The sequence below is a fragment of the Silurus aristotelis genome (genome assembly GCF_946808225.1).
Source record: "Silurus aristotelis genome assembly, chromosome: 14".
NCBI lineage: Eukaryota > Metazoa > Chordata > Actinopteri > Siluriformes > Siluridae > Silurus > Silurus aristotelis.
Genome location: NC_139587.1, coordinates 25,479,870 through 25,498,988, shown reverse-complemented (window position 1 = coordinate 25,498,988; position 19,119 = coordinate 25,479,870). Strand labels below are relative to the sequence as shown.

The following is a 19,119-nucleotide window of genomic DNA, read 5'->3' as shown; positions in this document are numbered from 1 at the left end:
AAGAAGCAGAAGAAGAAAAAGAAGAAGGTATATCAGCGACCAAATCGATTTCGTCTCCTCTGTCAGCCATTGTGCAATGAAAAAAACAGTTATAAAACTCACACAAATATATTTGACCTTGGGCAGTCTGCAGCAGTTGCGAACTCTGACTGACTAGTGCACTCTTTGAACATTCAATGAAAAGATGGGAAAAAGATGCTGACGTTCTAACGCCTGCTAGGGGGCATCAGAGTATATACATAAATAAATAATAAATATATAAACAAATAAATACAAGATGTGACGGCTGAAATCTGATTGGTTGAAAAACCAGGAACAGTGCACCCGAGAGAAACGCTATCAAATAAACAGAATAGACTATTTTAATCATTTTATACTGTATATATATATATATTAAAGGATAAAAATATATTAACCTAAGTCAGGAATTCTGATTGAGATTGTGCCAGCAGAGAAATCCTTGCTGGCCCTGAAGGTCTGCCAATCTTCTATATATTTCACTCCTATGTGTTTAATGTTACACCAGGTAAAACAACCTTTCATATTTAAGAAATATAATGAAATCAGCCTGGTTTACATTCAATTTAACCTTTTTTTCCCCCCCGTATGATTTACAGTGTTACCATGACTTTGAGTACAGGATGTTCCTGGTTGGCTTGAAGCTTTGCTAAAACACAGCAGCTGGTCAGGCTTGAGACATGCACTGACTAGCTCATCTCGCCATGTCTGGACATGCGATCGATTCCTGTGTGTTTTCCGAACATGTAATGAAATATTTAAAGCCACCGGTTATGTCTGTACAGGGTCAAAATGCAGGAAATGGTTATTCAGGAAACGTCAGCTGGAACGGGACTGAACATGCCGTCGATATATAAGTGAAGTATAAAACACTTGGGACATGCCATATAGGAAAACTGATCAGCAACGAGGCAGCGTGAAGCAGCCTGATGTACATTAGAGTTACTGTTACCACCCCCAAGGTTGATTTTTTTTATATCAGCATGTCAGGAAGTGGTGTATTTTTCTTACATTTTTGGGTACACTTTTTATTGAGAAAATAAGTTTAAATGAAAAGCACTATATGGTCATTTGTGGACACATGACAATAAGATTTGTGCTTTTTCAACATCCCATTCCACATTTAGTCCCCATTTGCTGTTATATTAACCTCCACTCTTCTGGGAAGATGTTCCACTGGATTTTGGAGTGTGCTTTTGAGATTGAGATTTGTGTTAGTAAACCCAGGTACTGATGTTTAAGTTCAAGTTTATTTCTATAGCGCTTTTAACAATTGACATTTCCATAACCTATCTACACAAAAACTTTCTTTCGGCTTCTCCCAGTAGGGGTCGCCACAGCGGATCATCTGTTTTTACGTTGGATGCCCTTCCTAACGCAACCCTCCCCATTTATCCGGGCTTGGGACCGCCACTAAGGTTTGTGCAACCCTAATGGCTGGGGTTGGTTCCCTGACCGGGGATCAAACCTGGGCCGCAGCGGTGAAAGCGCCGCATCCTAACTAGACCACCAAGGAACCTAATCAAATAAATTAATTTAAAAGACTGGGGTAGTCAGTAAAGTATCATTGCACTGTAAGAAAGTGTGTTTTTAGGGTCTTTCTGTTTAGAACTGGAACAGTGCACGCTAGAGATCGCAAAAAGGACACCACACACACACAGATGTAGGTGCACAAAATAAATATCTGTGTACTGAGTTTAGAAGCTCAAGGGAACGAAGAAAGTAAGAAAAAGAAAAAGCTTCTCCAGAAAGAAGGAAAATGAACACAAGTACAGCCTTAAAGCTGCATTTTAAAGCAGAATTTATTTATTTATTTTTATTTATTTCATTTATTCTTTTTTTATTTATTTATCTTTAAATTGAAATCTACAATATAAAATTTCACAATGGTAACACATGAAGATCGCTGATGCAGCATTAATGATCATTTCCCATGCTTATTAAAATAAATAAATAAATAAATAAATAAATAAATAAATAAAAACGTATGCATCCAATATTTGTAAAAAAACAAGAAACATGATAGTTTACTGTTTAATTTAAACAACTGATCTCATTAGTTATAAGACATTATGACTTCCTCAGGCAGGGTTTATAACTGGTCAATCATAACAATCTTTAAAATAATGTATGTTCTCCCCTGTAGAGTAAAGCTGAATGATTTATGCTCTTCAGACCTCAAAATCTGTGCCAGCAGTGCAGATCTAGGTCAAATTAGCATCCAAGAGCTTACGAACGTAACGTGCCGGAGCACCTTCATGATTTATTCACAATTCGTTTACTTCATCTAGGTTGCCCTTATTTGATTTTGTTGTGCCAATCAATGGTCTTTTAATACATCAAGGCAGACGTTTTGGATTTCACTAACCTGAATGAATAGATTTTGCCCGGAGCACATCACTTCTCTTTGGCATTTTGATCATCGGAGTTAAATGACTTTAGCTCTCAGCAAAGCCAAAGTCCACGTTCAAACCCTTAAAAGCTTTTTGAACTTTATAATCATGTCAGTTATCCTGCAATAGGATTCACCATCAAAACTAGTACTTATAATCTATTCTCTGTCTTTCATCTGAGCTCTATCCACACTTTTGGAGCTCAGTGTGAGGTCATCATTAGATCCTGATACACTTCTAGTGCAGTGGCTCTTCTCAATCTTCAGACCTGCCTGATTCACCTTCTTGGTCTACTTTGGCACATAAAGCATTGCTTCTGCTTTGGATGGTCCTACATAACTACTTTAAAAGACCTAACCTTCTTAAAATCAGTTTTACCCTTGCTGTGGATGATCCCAGTATCCAAACGCACACCAACTAGTTAATCTCACCTGGAGACTGATTTTTTTCCCTATTTTTTTCTACTAATTGTGTTCGTATGTTTACATTTATGGCATTTGGCAGACACCATTATAAAGAGCAAATTACTTAAGGGTCTTGCCCAATGGCCCAGCAGTGGCAACTTGTTAGTGCTGGGATTTGAACTCACACCCTTCTGATCAGGAGGTCCAGCTTGATACCACTGATCTCCTCCAGCTTGCTCATCAGGTATCGAAATATAGATGCTTTGTTTTTAATCAAATGAAAATAGAATATTAGGTTAAAAACAAATGGTTGCACTTTAATTTTAAGTCTAGCACAATTATTAGAAAGTAAAATGTGAAATACAGCTTGAGAACTTTTTTTTTTACAGACAATTCTTTAATTCTACTTCTACTAACTTCCTACAGTCTTTACCAAAATGACTTAAAACTCAAAAAGTAAAATGCTCAAAACAGTGGTTCAAGGTAGTGGCTCATTTCTGGCATCTTAAATTTCCAACCTTTAAATTTCCACCGCAGAGATTTTAAGCCCCAAGAGACAGCTTTTACAATCCAACACACAATCCTCACACGGATTAATTTGAACACAGGATTAATAGTCCGGGATTTGAACACCTGAACATTTGAAGCACTCACACTTCAATCTTAAATGACACCTATTTTTATGCACAGCAATATCGACTAAGCTAGCAAGAATTCCAGCAAGCTCTTTTTAGCACTTATCTACAGTAGAGTGCCACACACACTGCTACATTTCTAAACAGCCAGTTTGGTAACTAGATAAACTGAATTTGTGTTCATTCTAGCCCATTTTTTGGCAAATAGCTAGTGTTAATTTAATCCCATTTTTGGTAAAATCCTCATAATAAACAATTGCTTTGGTAACTAGCTAGTGTTTATTTTATCCTGGTTTTGGTAAGCCCTTTTTTTTTTTTTTTTTTAATAACTAGCTAGTAATAAATATAATTTATTTCTTTAACTAGCTTGTCTTCATTCAAGACATTTTCTGGTAACTAGCTAGTTCTCATTCTATCCTGTTTTTGGTAACTAGCTAGTGTTGGTTCAAGCCAATTTTTGTTAACTAGCTAGTGTTCATTTAATCCCATTATTAGTAAAGTCCTCATAATAAACAATTGCTTTGGTAACTAGCTAGTGTTCATTTTATCTTGTTTTTGGTAATAACCTAGTATTCATTTTTTTTATAACTAGCTAGTATTGATTCTAATTAATTTCTTTAACTAGCTTGTCTTCATTCAAGACAGTTTTCTGGTAACTAGCTAGTGTTGGTTCAAGCCCATTTTTGATAACTAGCTTGTATTCATTCTAATTAATATCTTTAACTAGCTTGTGTACATTCAAGCCAATTTTTGGTAACTAGCTAGTGTTGATTCGAGCCTGTATTTGTAACTAGCTAGTGTTAAACTAAGTTTATTTTACTGGTGACTCGCTTGCTAACAAAAATGAAGTAATGTTTCCTCAGCTGCCATGTACAGATGATGTTAGAAACATAAAGCAAAATCTGGATCAATAAAATAAATAAAAATGTACTTTTACTAATAATTATATTACATGATTTTTTCATTAATCAGCGAAAAACATGAAGCCTAAGTTGATCACTATGCACCGCCCTACTGTACGATCTGTTCCCAAAGTCTACACCAGTATTAAGTTGATTCCTCTGAGCCTCTGAAGCCTCATCTCCTGAATTTCGGTTGATCTGATAAGATAATAAAACGGCCTTTAGAAAGGCCCAGGGACTGAGCTGAGGGGAAATGCCAAGAGCACAATAAAACAGCTTGGAAATTTATAAACATTCAGAAAGAATGAAAAAGGACAGAAGGACAAACAACATTCCACCAGTATTACTTCAGTAACACATGACGGTTAACCAGTTAGTGTTCCTTCTTTCCTTTATCTCTTTATTCTTTCTTGCCTTCCTTCCTGCCTTTATTCATTCCTGCCTTCCTTATTCTTTCTTTCCTTCCTTCCTTCCTTCCTTCCTTCCTTCCTTCCTTCCATTTTGCCTCTCATTTCTATCTATCTTTCTTTCCATCCTTCCTGCCTTCTATCTTGCCTTCCTTACTTCTTTACTTTCTTTCTCCTTACAAAATGTTAAACACAGTAAAAAAAGGATGTGTAATATTGCACACATAAAAGTATTCTTCATTTGTCCATCTCTGTCCAAGTGATTAATATAAAAGAAACCTTTCACACGGATCCACAGTCAGATCTGCAGAAAATTACTCAACACCTTCTGACCCGTATGAATGGCAGTAAACCCCATTTCCTCATGGTGCCCCCTGGTGTCCTGGAGGTCACATAGCACTGTGTGTTCAGAGCACTGCTCCTGAATATGGAAAAACTGCATGTTATTTAAAAAAGGAAGTAAAAGATGGGTGTCTTCAGGCTCATCGCTGTGTTATTTGTGGTTAATTACTTGTGGTCTGTCACAGAGTTTTGGAAAGGAATGTGGTTTTGTTGCACTTTGCACATGATGACTCTTTCATCAGGCCCAAGTCTCAGCGGATGCCTCCATCTCAGCACGGATATTTATACATAATGCATTAGCAAAGCGTCTCCCAGTGAATGTTTCATGAGCTTGCTGTGTAGGCCTGTGTGTATGTGTGTGTGTTTGTGTGCTAGGATTGTGCTGATAAACACCACTTCTCTGGAAGCTTATTGTGTGATGATGAGCAGAGCCCAGGCTTTAGTGTTATGTGGTTCCCCACTGAGATCTTTTAGGAACAATGAGGTTAATGTTTTAGAGCAGCTGCTACTGTATATCAATCATTTCGTGCTTTGTTGGTAATCTATTTTCTCATTTATTAATTTGTTACTTGCGCCTACAAACAGTTTTTGATATTTGTTTCTTTCTCTCTGGTTTTTTTTTTTTTTTACTTATTTTTTATTTCTGATGACCTTCGAATTACTATATTTTGCAACTCCCCCCGTTTTAATTGTTTTTCTCACTTTTTTATTTTTGTCCGTTACTCTTCATTCATTGAACATGTTTGTTATTTTCTCTCTTTATTTGTGGCAGGTTTAAATATTTTTGTGTTGCTTGTTTTTTATTTCTTTGTATTTTTTTCCTCTCTCATATTCTCAGTTGCACTTCTTTCTTATATTTTTTCTTCCCTTTTCTTGGATTTGTTTTTTTTTCTACTAATTTCTTTTTTCAATTCCTTTCTTTGTTTCTTAATTTTCGTACTAGTTTTCTGCAGCACACCACAGCCATAGCACCATTTAAATCTTTAAAAGCTGTCATTCTTCCTCCCTCACGTCACCTCACTGAGCAAATTAAGCAGCTTTCATTACCCCACACAGGTGTAGACATTTCCTAATTTCCTGCTCTGTGACTCCACCCCTTCTTCAGCTTCACAATTACACTGGAAGTGAAGGAAAACCAGTGTTAATAATCACCAGGTAGCGTGTTAATAGGGGTTTCAATACACAGATCTATTCTTATTTCTATTTGGCACTCATGCAAGAGTTTGCTGTTTGTTCAGAAATCACTTTGGCTTGAAAAGGGTGTACACTGAGAGTGTATCCACAACAGCTATGCTTTAAAGTGCTACCTCATTTCTACACAACTTCACGACAAAGTACTTGATGTAGGGTCTGTCTGTCTGTCTATCTCTCTCTCTCTCTCTCTCTCTCTCTATATATATATATATATATATATAGATAGATAGATAGATAGATAGATAGATAGATAGATAGATAGATAGATAGATAGATAGATAGAGATGAGGTAAACAAACTATTCATGAAATCCAGAAGAATGAAACTTTGTTCTACCCATTTTATTTTTATACAGCTTACAAATTTAACCAAATAAATAAATAAACACTCTTCTTTTACTCCCTTTCTTCTCTTACTCATTATATTTAAGTAATAATTATGATAATTTGTGTGAGAAATGTGTGTGTGCACATGGGACTGATTGAGAAACTTTTTAGCATGCCATTTGTACACAAGCAAGTACACAAAACACTCAGTACCTCAGTGCACACAATCTCCAAGCCACAATGTTTTGGGGATTTGGAGTTTCATATTGAATAATTGTACATTATAAAACTCTTTAAAACGTGAATATGTTCTTGTTTCATGTGTTTATTGAATATATATATATATATATATATATATATATATATATATATATATTCAGAAATTTACTAAAACCATAATAAATATATTAAACAATTTTGTTTTTATGTTTTTTAGTTTTTATATATATATATATATATATATATATATATATATATATATATATATATATATATATATATATATATATATATACAGTATATATATAAATATATAAATAATATAATGCAGTCTTGTATTATATAGCTGATACACCTGATTGGCTTTTGTATTTTTTGATGCAAAACACTCACCTTTAGCTTTCGAATTCCTCTAAGACAGGGTTTTTCCATTCAGAGTAAAAATACTTAGTTACTGTACTTAAGTAGATTTTTCTGGTACTTTACTTCAACTATTATTTATACAACTTTTTACTTTTACTCATTACATTTTTACACACACCTGTACTCTCTACTTCTTACATTTTCTAAAACAGGCTCGTTATTTAGTTTTAATCTACTTGGTGACATGATCGATATGTTTTCTTCTCATTGTGCCATTTTCAGCTCATCAACCTGTTACCTGTCATTGTGCAACTTTTGCAACCCACTACAACAAGCAAGACAGAAGACAACAAGAAGTCTGTGGTTAACGTGGATGAGATTGAGGGCGTCAGTGATGTAAACATGACAGAGAACAGAAACATTCCTGATCACATGATCATCATCTTCTCTCTGGGTTAATATTTAATTAATTAATATGATGTGGGGTTCAGTTACCAGCATGTCACTAAAACAGGTAGTAGTAATGACTACTTTTTACTGAAGAACATGTCAGAGCCCAAACTTCTTTACTTTAACTTGAATAAAAAAGTGTAGTCAGAACTTCATCTTTTACTAGAGTCCTTTAAAACATGAGTATTTGTACTTCTACTGAGTGTATGATGCGTGTATTTCTCCCATTTCTGAATGATGCTAGCTAAATAATCACTAAAAGCAAAAAATTCAATATTCAAGTATATTTAATGTCTTGATAACTCTAAAGGCAATAAAGCTGAAGTCAGGATCCCCCTGGATAAACAGTAAAAACATAGTTCTGTTTTGTATGTTTGTTCATTTGTTTCTTAAAATTGGACATATTAGTATAATATTAGCATTCTCCTTATTGTATGTTGTTTGCTGTATATAAGTGCAGTGTTGATCTGCACCACCATCTGGTGGAGAATTACATATTTGCAGAAAAATCCAAAGAATTATTTGTTGTATTATTATAATAATCTTTGTCTCCATCTAGAGGACGCACTAAAATACAACACCGACCCATTAGCTCTGATGTTAACAAACAGTTATTGATTAATTTTTTAGATTATCCATCTTGGAGCTTCAGTTCCAATCACAGCTCATCATCATCAGCAAAATCATCAGCAAAACCTTGACATGAAGAAAGTGACCCACACACCAGACACTACAGGTGGTAATGAATGAAACAGTGATCTATTGGAATTAGTAGCTGATTAGTTAAGATGTAGGACTTCTGACAGAAAGACTGTGGGTTCAAATCCCAGCACTGCTGCTGCTGCGCACTAGAGCAAGACCTGATCTGAGATCATTGTAAGTCTTCAAAGGAATTTATGAAATTATGAAACTGATTTCCAACCATAATTACACAACACTCAGAGTTGTACACAATAGTACAGGATGTCTTTGGATGCCATAGAATTACATTGATTGAACTAGGAGACCCAAACCTGTTGCATGACAATGCTCCTGTGCACAAAGCCAGCTCCATGAAGATGTACTCTATATGGGTAGGAGTGAAAGATCGTGAGTGGCCTGTTACAGAGTTCTGATCTCAACCCTGTTAAAAATCTTTGGCATGAATGTGAACACTGCACCCCAGGCTTCCTCACCTTCTCACCCACATCAGTACCTGACTTTACTAAACACCCTTGTAGCTGAATGAATCTCCACAAATATACATTTCAAACTCTAGAAGAAGATCTTCCCAGAGGAGTGGAGGTTATTATAACAGCACATGGGAACTAAATTTGGAACGGGACGTACAAAAAGCACATAAATCGTATGGTCTGGTGTCCACAAACTTTTGATCATACAGTGTAAATTATAACATGAAAACAGAACCATATGTACAGTGTGTAAGTATAAAGATGGTGACACTTTACATGATAGAAAATCATGAAGTCTGATGACTGTAGAAAGAACATTACTCATAATCACACACTCCACTGCTCATGTTAGTTCTCACTCTCCAGTGTTCTGTATTGTTTTAAAGATTTTTAATCACACTCTTGATGTCACCCAAATGAGGATGGGTTTCCCTTTTGAGTCTGGTTCCTCTCAAGGTTTCTTACTTATAACATATAAGGGAGTTTTTCCTTGTCACAGTCACCACGGCTGCTCATCAGGGATAAATACACACCATTTATCTTAACTGTTGATTTCTGTAAAGCTGCTTTAAGACAATGTCTGTTGTTGAAAAATAAATCTTTTGCCAAACAAACCTTTCTTTAAAATGGATTATGCAGAGAGCATCATCAGAATAAATTTCTAGCCTATGAAAGAAAGCAAAAAAACGATTTCAGTGTTTTGTAAAGTTGTATTAACCATTAGAATGCATTCATAGTTGATTAATTAACATTTTAATAAATATAAATATTTTTTTTCCAATGTTCTAATACAAAAAAATACTCAATATTAAAAAAAGATCAACTTTCATATGTATTTAGAAAAGTATGGCCATTCTCCCCGGTATCGCCAAGCTGCCACTCTTGGGCCCTTGAGCAAAGCCCTTAACCCTCTATGCTCCGGGGGTCCCTTACGAGGGAAATATCAAGGTCCGTGACGTCGGAGTGACGTGGGGCCGCCTTCCCGTGGGCTCACCACCTGCAGGAGGGACTGTAAGGGATGGTGCTGTGAGGATTGGGCAGCAGTCGAAGGCGGGGGCCTGCTTAGACTGCTGCCCCCGCGACCCGAATTACGGATAAGCGGGAGAAAATGAATGAATGAATGAATGAATGGCCATTCTCATTCAGAGCTGCAAAATGAGGTATGCAGTATAGGGGCATAGGGGGCGCTGCAGAAGAGTTTGCATATAGTGTATTTATTCTTGTATTTACCCATTTTTTTGGGGGAAAAGGGAAATGGGGGTGTGAACCATGATTTTGCAGACATCTCAGCAAATGTGCTGTGATTATATTCACCTACAGTGTAGTGACACATGTCCTCAATTAGAAATCCATGGCCTCAATATTTGGTATTTAACCAAACAATTGATTGTGGTGATAATAATATACATATAGAATATACAATAATATATCGTCACCATTCATGGTAATATACACCCCCAGGACGCTGTCTCGTCAGCTTCACACTTAACCGCTTTTGCCTAGTTTCTAGTAATCGTGCATGTAATCTTAGATGAATGTGAATAATTGAACAATGAACTACATAAGCGAGTTGGAAATTTGAATAAAACGTTGGCTCACAAGAGCTGTAGGATTGCGCTGTGTTGCATCTTAGCTAAATAACAAACTAGCTAATTTCCTTGCTAGCATGAATGAAATGATCGCCACGCTGTATGCTAGGTAACTTCATTCTGTGTAGAATTCCATATATTGACACATTTTGTTAAAAAATTTTTATTAATTAATTAAAAAGGCTGATAAACAGGCCTGGAGAAAGCATATTAGATGACAAGAAGAAGCAAAAACACGGCGACTTTTGTCACATTTACTTTTATTGTAAAGGTGATTTATTCCAAAATAGTAATATATTGTAGAGGAGAGGAGAAAAAAAAGAACAATGAGAGAGATCGAGAAAGAGAGAGAGAGACACATACACATAACCTTGGCACGTTCCGGGTGTTGAGTATATCAAAATTCCACGGCGGGTTTTAGAAAATTTTTAAAATGAATACCGAACGTAAGGAGTTACTTCCGACGGTGGAGTTACTGTGCACACATGTGCTCTTACCTGTGCTTTGTGATCAGCAGTATCGTTCTGAATCGTACGAAAGCTATAATATGTGTATATCTTTGAACCATGTAAAAAAAAAAAAAAACATTTTGTCAGCTGTGAATCTTTGAGACGATATGACGGAACCGATTTGTAGCGACGGGAGAAAATCGATTCCTCCTCGGCAGATGGTCGCTGTCGGGATCGATCGGTCATTGATCGTGAGGGACCCACCTTGATAGTGCTCGATAGGGAAGGGATGATGTGGTGGCGCTCACCTCGGATTAGAGGCAAGGATGGGACAAGTGGCTGTGAGGGAGGGCAGAATGAGAGGAAGGGGGGAGATTGATTGAAATGCAAATCCTGTCCGATGTCCTTGACCAAAACGAGTGCAGTGCTGCGCTTGTCCTTCTACAGGGTGTAGAAACTCTTTTGCACTTGGAATGGAAGTGACATAATAAAATGTAAAGAAACCTACTGATTTTGGAAATGACTATTACTACTATTAGACCGTACCAAATGGCGCACTAGTGGTCAGTCTTGTTTCAACACATCCTGTTTTGCTGATTCATGGCTTGAACTTGTATTGGCCAAGAGTTGGGCCTCTTCTATAAACTCTATACTGTCTTTGACTATGAGGGCATCTCAGGCAGCTCCCCAGCTCAGTAGTTCAGTCGTCAGGCCCCTGATATGGGAGGATTCCATTTTTTTGTCTCAATAGCAAAATACGTTCTCCAATGCACCACAAAACCCATCGATTTTTGAAAATATCAAAAGAAAAAAAATACAGGCAAGGGTTGTGTACGCTTTCCGCCACAAAAGATTTTCAAAATGAAGGACTTTCTCAGTTGTTTGACGAGAAGCGTATTTTTTGGTCTTACAAACTTAAAGAGAGGGAAACAAAGAAAGACATAGAGAGAGGAAAAAGTGAGAGATAAAAGAGAGAGAGAGAGAGAGAGAGAGAGAGAAAGAGAGAGAGAGAGAGAGAGAGAGAGAGAGAGAGAGAGAGAGAGAGAGAATTGTGACTTTACAGCTGCTATAACTAAAGTGACAACATGAAATTGGCTGATTTGGCTACAAATTGTTGGCTAGTTGCTGGGGTACAGTATCAGAGGAGTAAACACATTAGAACATGCTGTTGCAGTAAAATACTCAGCTTCAGGGTGCTTTGTGTTGTTTTGTCGATTATTTTCCTTTTACAGTACAGTGTTTTGTGTGTTTCGTTCTTGTGTTATATTGTATTATATTACTATTCTGGATAATGTACTACAGTCGAAGTAATAGGACAGGCGTGAAGAGAAAAAGTCCTGCAAGTCGGAAGCCATCGCAGTGACCTGGGTGGTTTTCTTGGGGATTCAATCAGATGATATTCAGGCGAGACCTAATCTGTATTGGGATGAGAATATAGCCCTTTTAGCACCGCAATGCTGTATGTGTAAATGGGCAAATGGTAATTTACTGGTGTGAAAAGCACACTTTAATATCAACTGTACACTAAAAATGCCGAAACAGGGTTTGGAAATGAAAAAGAAAAAAAAAAAAAAACAACGGAAATCGAACAAAATGGACAATAATATTCAGTAAAGAAAGCCAAGCGGTGTGTGTGTTGAGTGTGTGAAATCGGATGTTAGCTAGTAATACATACAGTATAGCTGCTGAAAAAGCAACTAAAATCTAAAATCACAGATGCCTGTGTGGTCTCCTCTAACCATGTGCATACTACACTAAAATTACAGTCCAGAAAAGACAGAGCCCGTGATCCACGCCTGTGTTGTGTGTTTTGCGTGTGTGTGTGTGTGTGTGTGTGTGTTTGTACTCGTGTCTGTGTGTAAGAAATGGAGAGTTCTTTAGCAGGGCTGCACATTGCACATGCGCTTCTCTTTCATAGGCCTGCATTTGCCTTTGCCTTTCTTCTTCACGGGCTTTACACGCTCCTGGACACCTCCGTCGCACTGCTTGGTACAGTCCGTCCAGCTGGACCACGGGCCTATTTTGCAACCTGCTGGGAGAAAAAAAAAAACGTCCAGGAAAGTGTTAATAATGTCGCGTGAGGTAAAAATTAACTGCAATTTTTAAGAATTAATGCAACTTCCTGTGAAATTGAAAATTGTTATTGATGTCACATGGGTTTAAGATTGGGACGGTTTAAGGCAAAACTAAGACTGAACTAAGAATTGAGAATAAGAAGGTCAAAATTTCTTCAGTACCGCATGAAGAACTGATTTCGACTTTATTTCAATTGAAATGGCTTTCGATAGCAAATTTTGCTCGATATAATGAATACCCTTACATCTTATTTGTATTTTAATTATTTCATTTGGAAAAATATCTTTATCTTTTTCTATATTGCTTTTGTGAGACACAGGGATATAAACCAGGAGAAGTTTAATATCAGACCTGGGATCTCCTCATTCATCCAGGCAGTCGCCCGTCCCTCTTTAACTCGCCGCCTCTCTGAGGCGTCCTGCTTGACTTTTTTGCGGTCGCTGGCCCGTGGACCCCGTGTGCACTTCCTGATCTTACACTTCTTCCTCTGCACGGTTTCGGGACACGGGAGTCCGCCAAACTCGGGCTCTAACTTCACCATGCGGGTCCGGATGGTGTGTCCCTTTCCGCAGGACTTGTTACACTCCGACCACTCGCTCCACTCTGAGAGCATGCAGTCCACAGCTGGAAGAAAGACGGTGATTGAGAAAAAGCTTAGAGTTTAGTGCAGTTCAACAACAATCAACCCAAAAGCGTACTCATGTCAGAGAACATCAGTGGTAAAATGATCCGTGTTTATACATAATGTTCCTTCCCTCCAACACTCAATTAGCACTATCTTTGGAGTGTCCCAGAAATTCGTTCCTCCCCAATTACCATTATCTTCACACATTCTTTCTTTTGTTCTTGGAGTTGTACACTCATTTTCATTCCTATTAGTATCATCCTACACTATATTGCTAAACGTTTGCGGACATCTGGTCATAAGTACCTATAGCTGGAGATCTTCCACCCCAACCCATGTACAGCATATTATCATGGATTTTGCACAGAGACACTGTCATGCTGGAACAGGTTTGGGTCTCCTAGTTCAAGTTAGGGGAAAATCTCATGCTATTGCATCCATAGACACTGTATACAATTGTGTGCTTTCAGCTTTGCGTTTACAGTTGGTGAAAGAACAACATATGGCTAAGAAAGTCAGGTTTCTCAATAATTTTCTCCATATAGTGTATTTAGGGTTAGGCAAAAAAAATAATAATAATAGTTTTAATTCTAAATTGTTCGTATTATGTTTAATTTCTGTTTTTGCACATGAGGTAATCCAAATCTCCATGCTCACTGTAAGAAAAATAACTTACCGTGATTTCCGGACTATAAAGCGCACCCATATATAAGTCGCACCCACTGAATTTTACATATATTTTTATTTTGACCATAAATAAGCCGCACCTGTCTATAAGCCGCAGGTCTACACTAATGTACTTTACACAGGCTTTAACAAAAGACACGTTACACACGGTGTAACAGGTGAAATATGTTGCGCTTCCTTCAGGAGCATAGCGGTATTTTGGGAATAGCCTGCCACTGCATTCCCCTGGTATTACTGCGTGTGTGTAAGACTGAGGATTATGTCCTTATTATTTTCCTTTGCTCATTTCTAACGCTGTTGCCAAGAAAAATAAAAAAGCACGAGTTTTGGAAACCTGTCTGTGCTTATATGATTTCTGTTGCAACTGGAGTTAGCGAGCTCTCCCTCAACGCGTTACAACGGCTTGTATCTAAACAGTAGCCGACCAAGAAAGTCATTGTTCACTGTCTTCCTCCTTCCTTTCACAACTATTTCTCTCAGGAGTTTATCTTTTGGCATCGTCGCGCATTTAAAAATCACCACCGATGGAAGTTTTTTTTCTCGAAGCCGTGCAGCTCAGAACACAGGTAAAGTGCGTTTTTTCGTTTTCGTTCGAAAATTTCATTGGTCTAATGTTATGGGGTTCAGTTTTTTGGCTTGAAGTTTGTGAAACCGTGAAAAACCCAGGAAAAATTCATAAATTAGCCGCTTTGTTGTTTAAGCCGCGGGGTTTAAAATGTATAAAAAAAGTAGCGGCTTATAGTCCAAAAAATACGCTAATCGTGCATGGACTTTATTGCCAAGCGAAGTTTGTTTGTCTACCTGTTTGAATACCAGACAAAACAGAAACGAGAAATCTAAACATGAACGAAAACCAGGGAAACGTGAAACAATCAACGACTTGGTAATCTACAGAAACTAAACAGGTTACAACAAAAACACATGGATAGAACTGTGGTGAAAAGACATGTAAAGACATGACGGAATGATGAGACGTGATGGAGACGTTACATGAATGAAAACAAACACGTGACACAGAGGCAATGATGAGACAGGATTGAGACTAGGATTACTAGAGATTTTAAGCACTTTTGTACGTCGCTCTGGATAAGGGCGTCTGCTAAATGCCGCAAATGTAAATGTAAATGAGACATTACATGAAGAAAAACGAGGTCATATGGCAGAACCAATGATGAGACAATGATGGAAAAGTTACATAAATGGAAGCATGCACACGTGACACACAAATGATGAGACAAGGTGGAGACATTACATAAACGAAAACAAAGACATGACAGAACCGATGATCAGACAGGTTAGAGACATTACATGAACAAAATACAAGGGTAAGTGACATGGAACCAAAAACAAGACAGGGTAGAGACATTACATGTAGGCCAAGAAACGTGCAACAAAAAAACAATGAAGAGAAAGAGTGGAGACATTACATGAATGAAAAGATGCACACGTCTCACAGAACCGACGATAAGACGAGTAAGGCGACATTACATTAATAAAAACAACGACATGTGACACAGAAGCAATGATGAGACGGAAACGGGGACAATACATGAATGAAAGCAAACACATGACACAGAAGCAATGATGAGACAAAGGTGGGGACATAAAAACTATTTCTCTGGCATTCTCTGACACTTTGGGAATGTGCAAGGGACTGAAATTGGTCTTCTGCTCCATTCCATGCTGTTTTTTTTGCACTGTGTTTGTTTTGCATGTAATACAGGAAGCGTGGAATATGACTGTTTTTATAATATGACTTTTTAATTTAATTTTTTTATAAGATCTTCCAAATGCATCAAGCACTTCCTTTTTTTAGCTCCGGCTCAATCAGGTACCAACCGAGCAGACCCACTGGTGGTGAAAAATGAGTCTGGTTAGTGAGCGAGATATGAGATTTGGGGCATGAGACGTCCAGCTCGATTTACAGGTAAGAAAGACATCACCAGGATAATTACCACCAGAGATAATCGAATCTAGGTAATAAAGTACAGTTTATCAATGAATTAGATACCAGACAGATTTGGGAAAAGCATTGTTATGGTGAGCCAATTTCATACTTTTGTCAGGAGAACAATGATGAGGAGATCAAATCCTGACAATACAACAAGCTATTTGTATATAGGGGTGGGGTAGAAGGTGATGGTAAAATGCATTCACTCCCATGTCATTAACCAAAATGCTTTTAAGGGAAATTTCGGGATCTTGGGTATGCGGAAGAGGGCAGATAACTCCCTGTGTCCCTGTGACAAGGAGGATGCGAAAAAAATTCCAAGATGAGATTGAGGAGATAGGAGGGGGATACTTGGAATAAAATGTAACAAATGAACAACTTTGCTGAGGTGTTTTTTTTCTTGGTTGCTCATTTACGTTAAACAAAATTCAGAACAAGTGAGTTTTCTCATATTCATTACAAAGGATTGGAATGAAATTTCCAATATATGCAAAGAATAGTATATGCAAAAGATTAAACCAATATGGATAGATATTCTTTTAAAAAGGGTTACATGTAGTTTTGCCCGTGTTTGTGTGCGTAAATGTGTGTGTGTGTGTGTGTGTGTGTGTGTGTGTTTTTTGTGTGTGTGTGTGTGTGTGTGTGTGTGTGTGTGTGTGTGTTAGAGGTCGACTGATTCACAGGTTTTGCTAATTAATCAGCACTGATAGTTGCTGGAACAAACAAAAATCCATACCAATAGTTTTTCCGGGTTGTGTCTGTTTTGAAGCGACCGAGATGGTCCGCTGTCATTATACAGTAGGAGAGCGACCTCTAGAGGAGAATCACTGATGCCACATGCTGTTTGTTATGAAACATCAGACACACGGTCAAATTTTGTTATTTTGAAATCACTTTTTTATTCATTTTGGACGTAAGAATTCTTATTTATTCGGAGTGTTACTCTTTGTTTCACTTTGAATGTTCCTCAATATTAATAAATATAATTGATATATTCATATTTTTCATGTAACACAGTTTTTATGATCCAGTACTGTTTTTTTCATTTGTTTTTGTAATAATGTTCAGTTCTATTTTACACAGTGTTCTGCTTTTTTTCAATTAGTAATGATAAAAAAATAAAAAATCAGTTCAATAATCGGTTATAGGCAAATACGATTCAACCTAGCTTTCGGTAGCGGTAAAATCCAGTCAACCTCTAGTGTGTGTGTGTGTGTGTGTGTGTGTGTGTGTGTGTGTGTGTGTGTGTGTGTGTGTGTGTCTGCTACTCACGGCACTCGGGCATCATGCACTTGTCCGCTTGCTCCAGCTGTTCTGTACACTGGCCGGGCAGCGCCGGGGTCTTCGACATACGACGTCTCACGTGCATTCCCACCCCACACGACACACTGCAGTGACCCCAGTCTGACCACTCAGATACCATACAGGACAAAGCATCTACACACACATATACACACACACACACACATACACACACACACACACACACACAGACAGACACACACACACACACATTACTAATACATCATAATCTCGTATCCCCTGTACCTTCTCCTGACCTTCACAGAGGTATTTGTCTAATTTCTGTCTAACAGGCCATGGTCATTTAGTTTTGAAGCGCAACAGCAATTTCATACACGAGCTATAAAAAAAAAGAAAAGAACAAAGCTAATAAAGACACCAGCAAGAAAATAACAAATCAATAAAACATTACAGACCTGAAACAACACAGTTACTCAGTGTCAGGTTTTTAAATCAGAAGCAGCCAAGTGATTCTGGCTCACAGTGAGAGAGTTCACGATTTGCCCGACTGCAGGAGGGATTGGGAAACAGCGTGCTGAGGTGACTTAGAACTCGAGAAAGAAAGAAAAGCTCTCGATGCTGTCCTTCACTCCAGGCCAAAATTTCACTTCTGTGTCCTTTAGAAGACCTTTTCAACAATCATGTTCGGTTTTCTTGGTAAATTCTGTACATCATGAACTGCATCATGTACAGTGAATCTGAAATATGTGATCCTTGTATAGTTTTATTAACATTTTATCAAATGAATGGGCAAAGAAATCTAAATTAGACAGGATCAAAAGATAAAACAGGCTAACACGGTAAAATGACAGAGAATCAACGGGATATCAGACACATGGGGCATTTCAATACGAACAAATGAACAAGTGATTATAATCTATATTACAAGAAATGGCACAAGGAGTTAACACCAACAGCTTTATTCTTAGTAAATGAGGCACAGACAAATGTAATTCATGCATACACACCCCCACAATCCCTCTCTCTCCCTCAACTACTTATTAAAACTCTTTCTTGTTTATCTCTGCGTATGATTTAGAGTGTGTAGAAGCCTAGATCTGTATATAAAATAACTTCTTCTTCTATCAGCCTCTCCCATTAGGGGGCGCCACAGCAGATCATCTGTCTCCATACCCCCCTGTCCTCTACATCTGCCTCTTTCAAACCAACTACCTGCATGTCTTCCCTCACCACATCCATAAACCTCCTCCTTGTTTTTTTTTTTTAATTAAAATATATAAATGTCATAAGTGCTCTGTATTTTGTTGCCTGCACAAGAACACAAGCTTCATCCATCTTCCTTTACCTCCCTGTAGAAAACCAAACCACGGCTGCAGTGCACTTCAATTTTACATCCAATTGCTTATAAAGATTTTCTTTACAAGTTCTGAAAACCAAACCAATTAAAAAAATAACACAACAAAAGCAATCCCAACTGTGTCAAAGACGAAAGCTAAATAATAATTGTTAGCATTACAAGGGAAGAAAGACGTCATTAAACAGAGAGGCTCTTGCTTTACCCCTGAAGCAAAATCGATACCTGAAATGAAAAGAACGACTGTTAATAAAGGACAGGGTCTGTATCTCTTCATCTTCAAGACAAGTTTGTTTTTTC

At 37.6% G+C, this 19,119-nt stretch overlaps 1 protein-coding gene across 4 annotated transcripts in view; it reads right to left on the bottom strand.

Moving 5' to 3' along the window:
* Positions 1-10,657: 10,657 nt before the first annotated feature.
* Positions 10,658-19,119, bottom strand: part of spon1b (spondin 1b) — a 133,112-nt gene continuing 124,650 nt past the window's right edge. For 2 of the 4 annotated variants that reach the window (XM_083561022.1, XM_083561020.1), the window contains exons 14-16: positions 17,475-17,639; positions 13,291-13,563; positions 10,658-12,895 (exon numbers count right to left, since the gene is read on the bottom strand). In XM_083561022.1, coding sequence (XP_083417148.1) covers positions 12,741-12,895; positions 13,291-13,563; positions 17,475-17,639 — 593 coding nt within the window. In that variant the 3' untranslated portion in view covers positions 10,658-12,740. The remainder of the gene's footprint in view (positions 12,896-13,290; positions 13,564-17,474; positions 17,640-19,119) is intronic. The other 2 variants (XM_083561023.1, XM_083561021.1) reach the window with 1 other exon arrangement.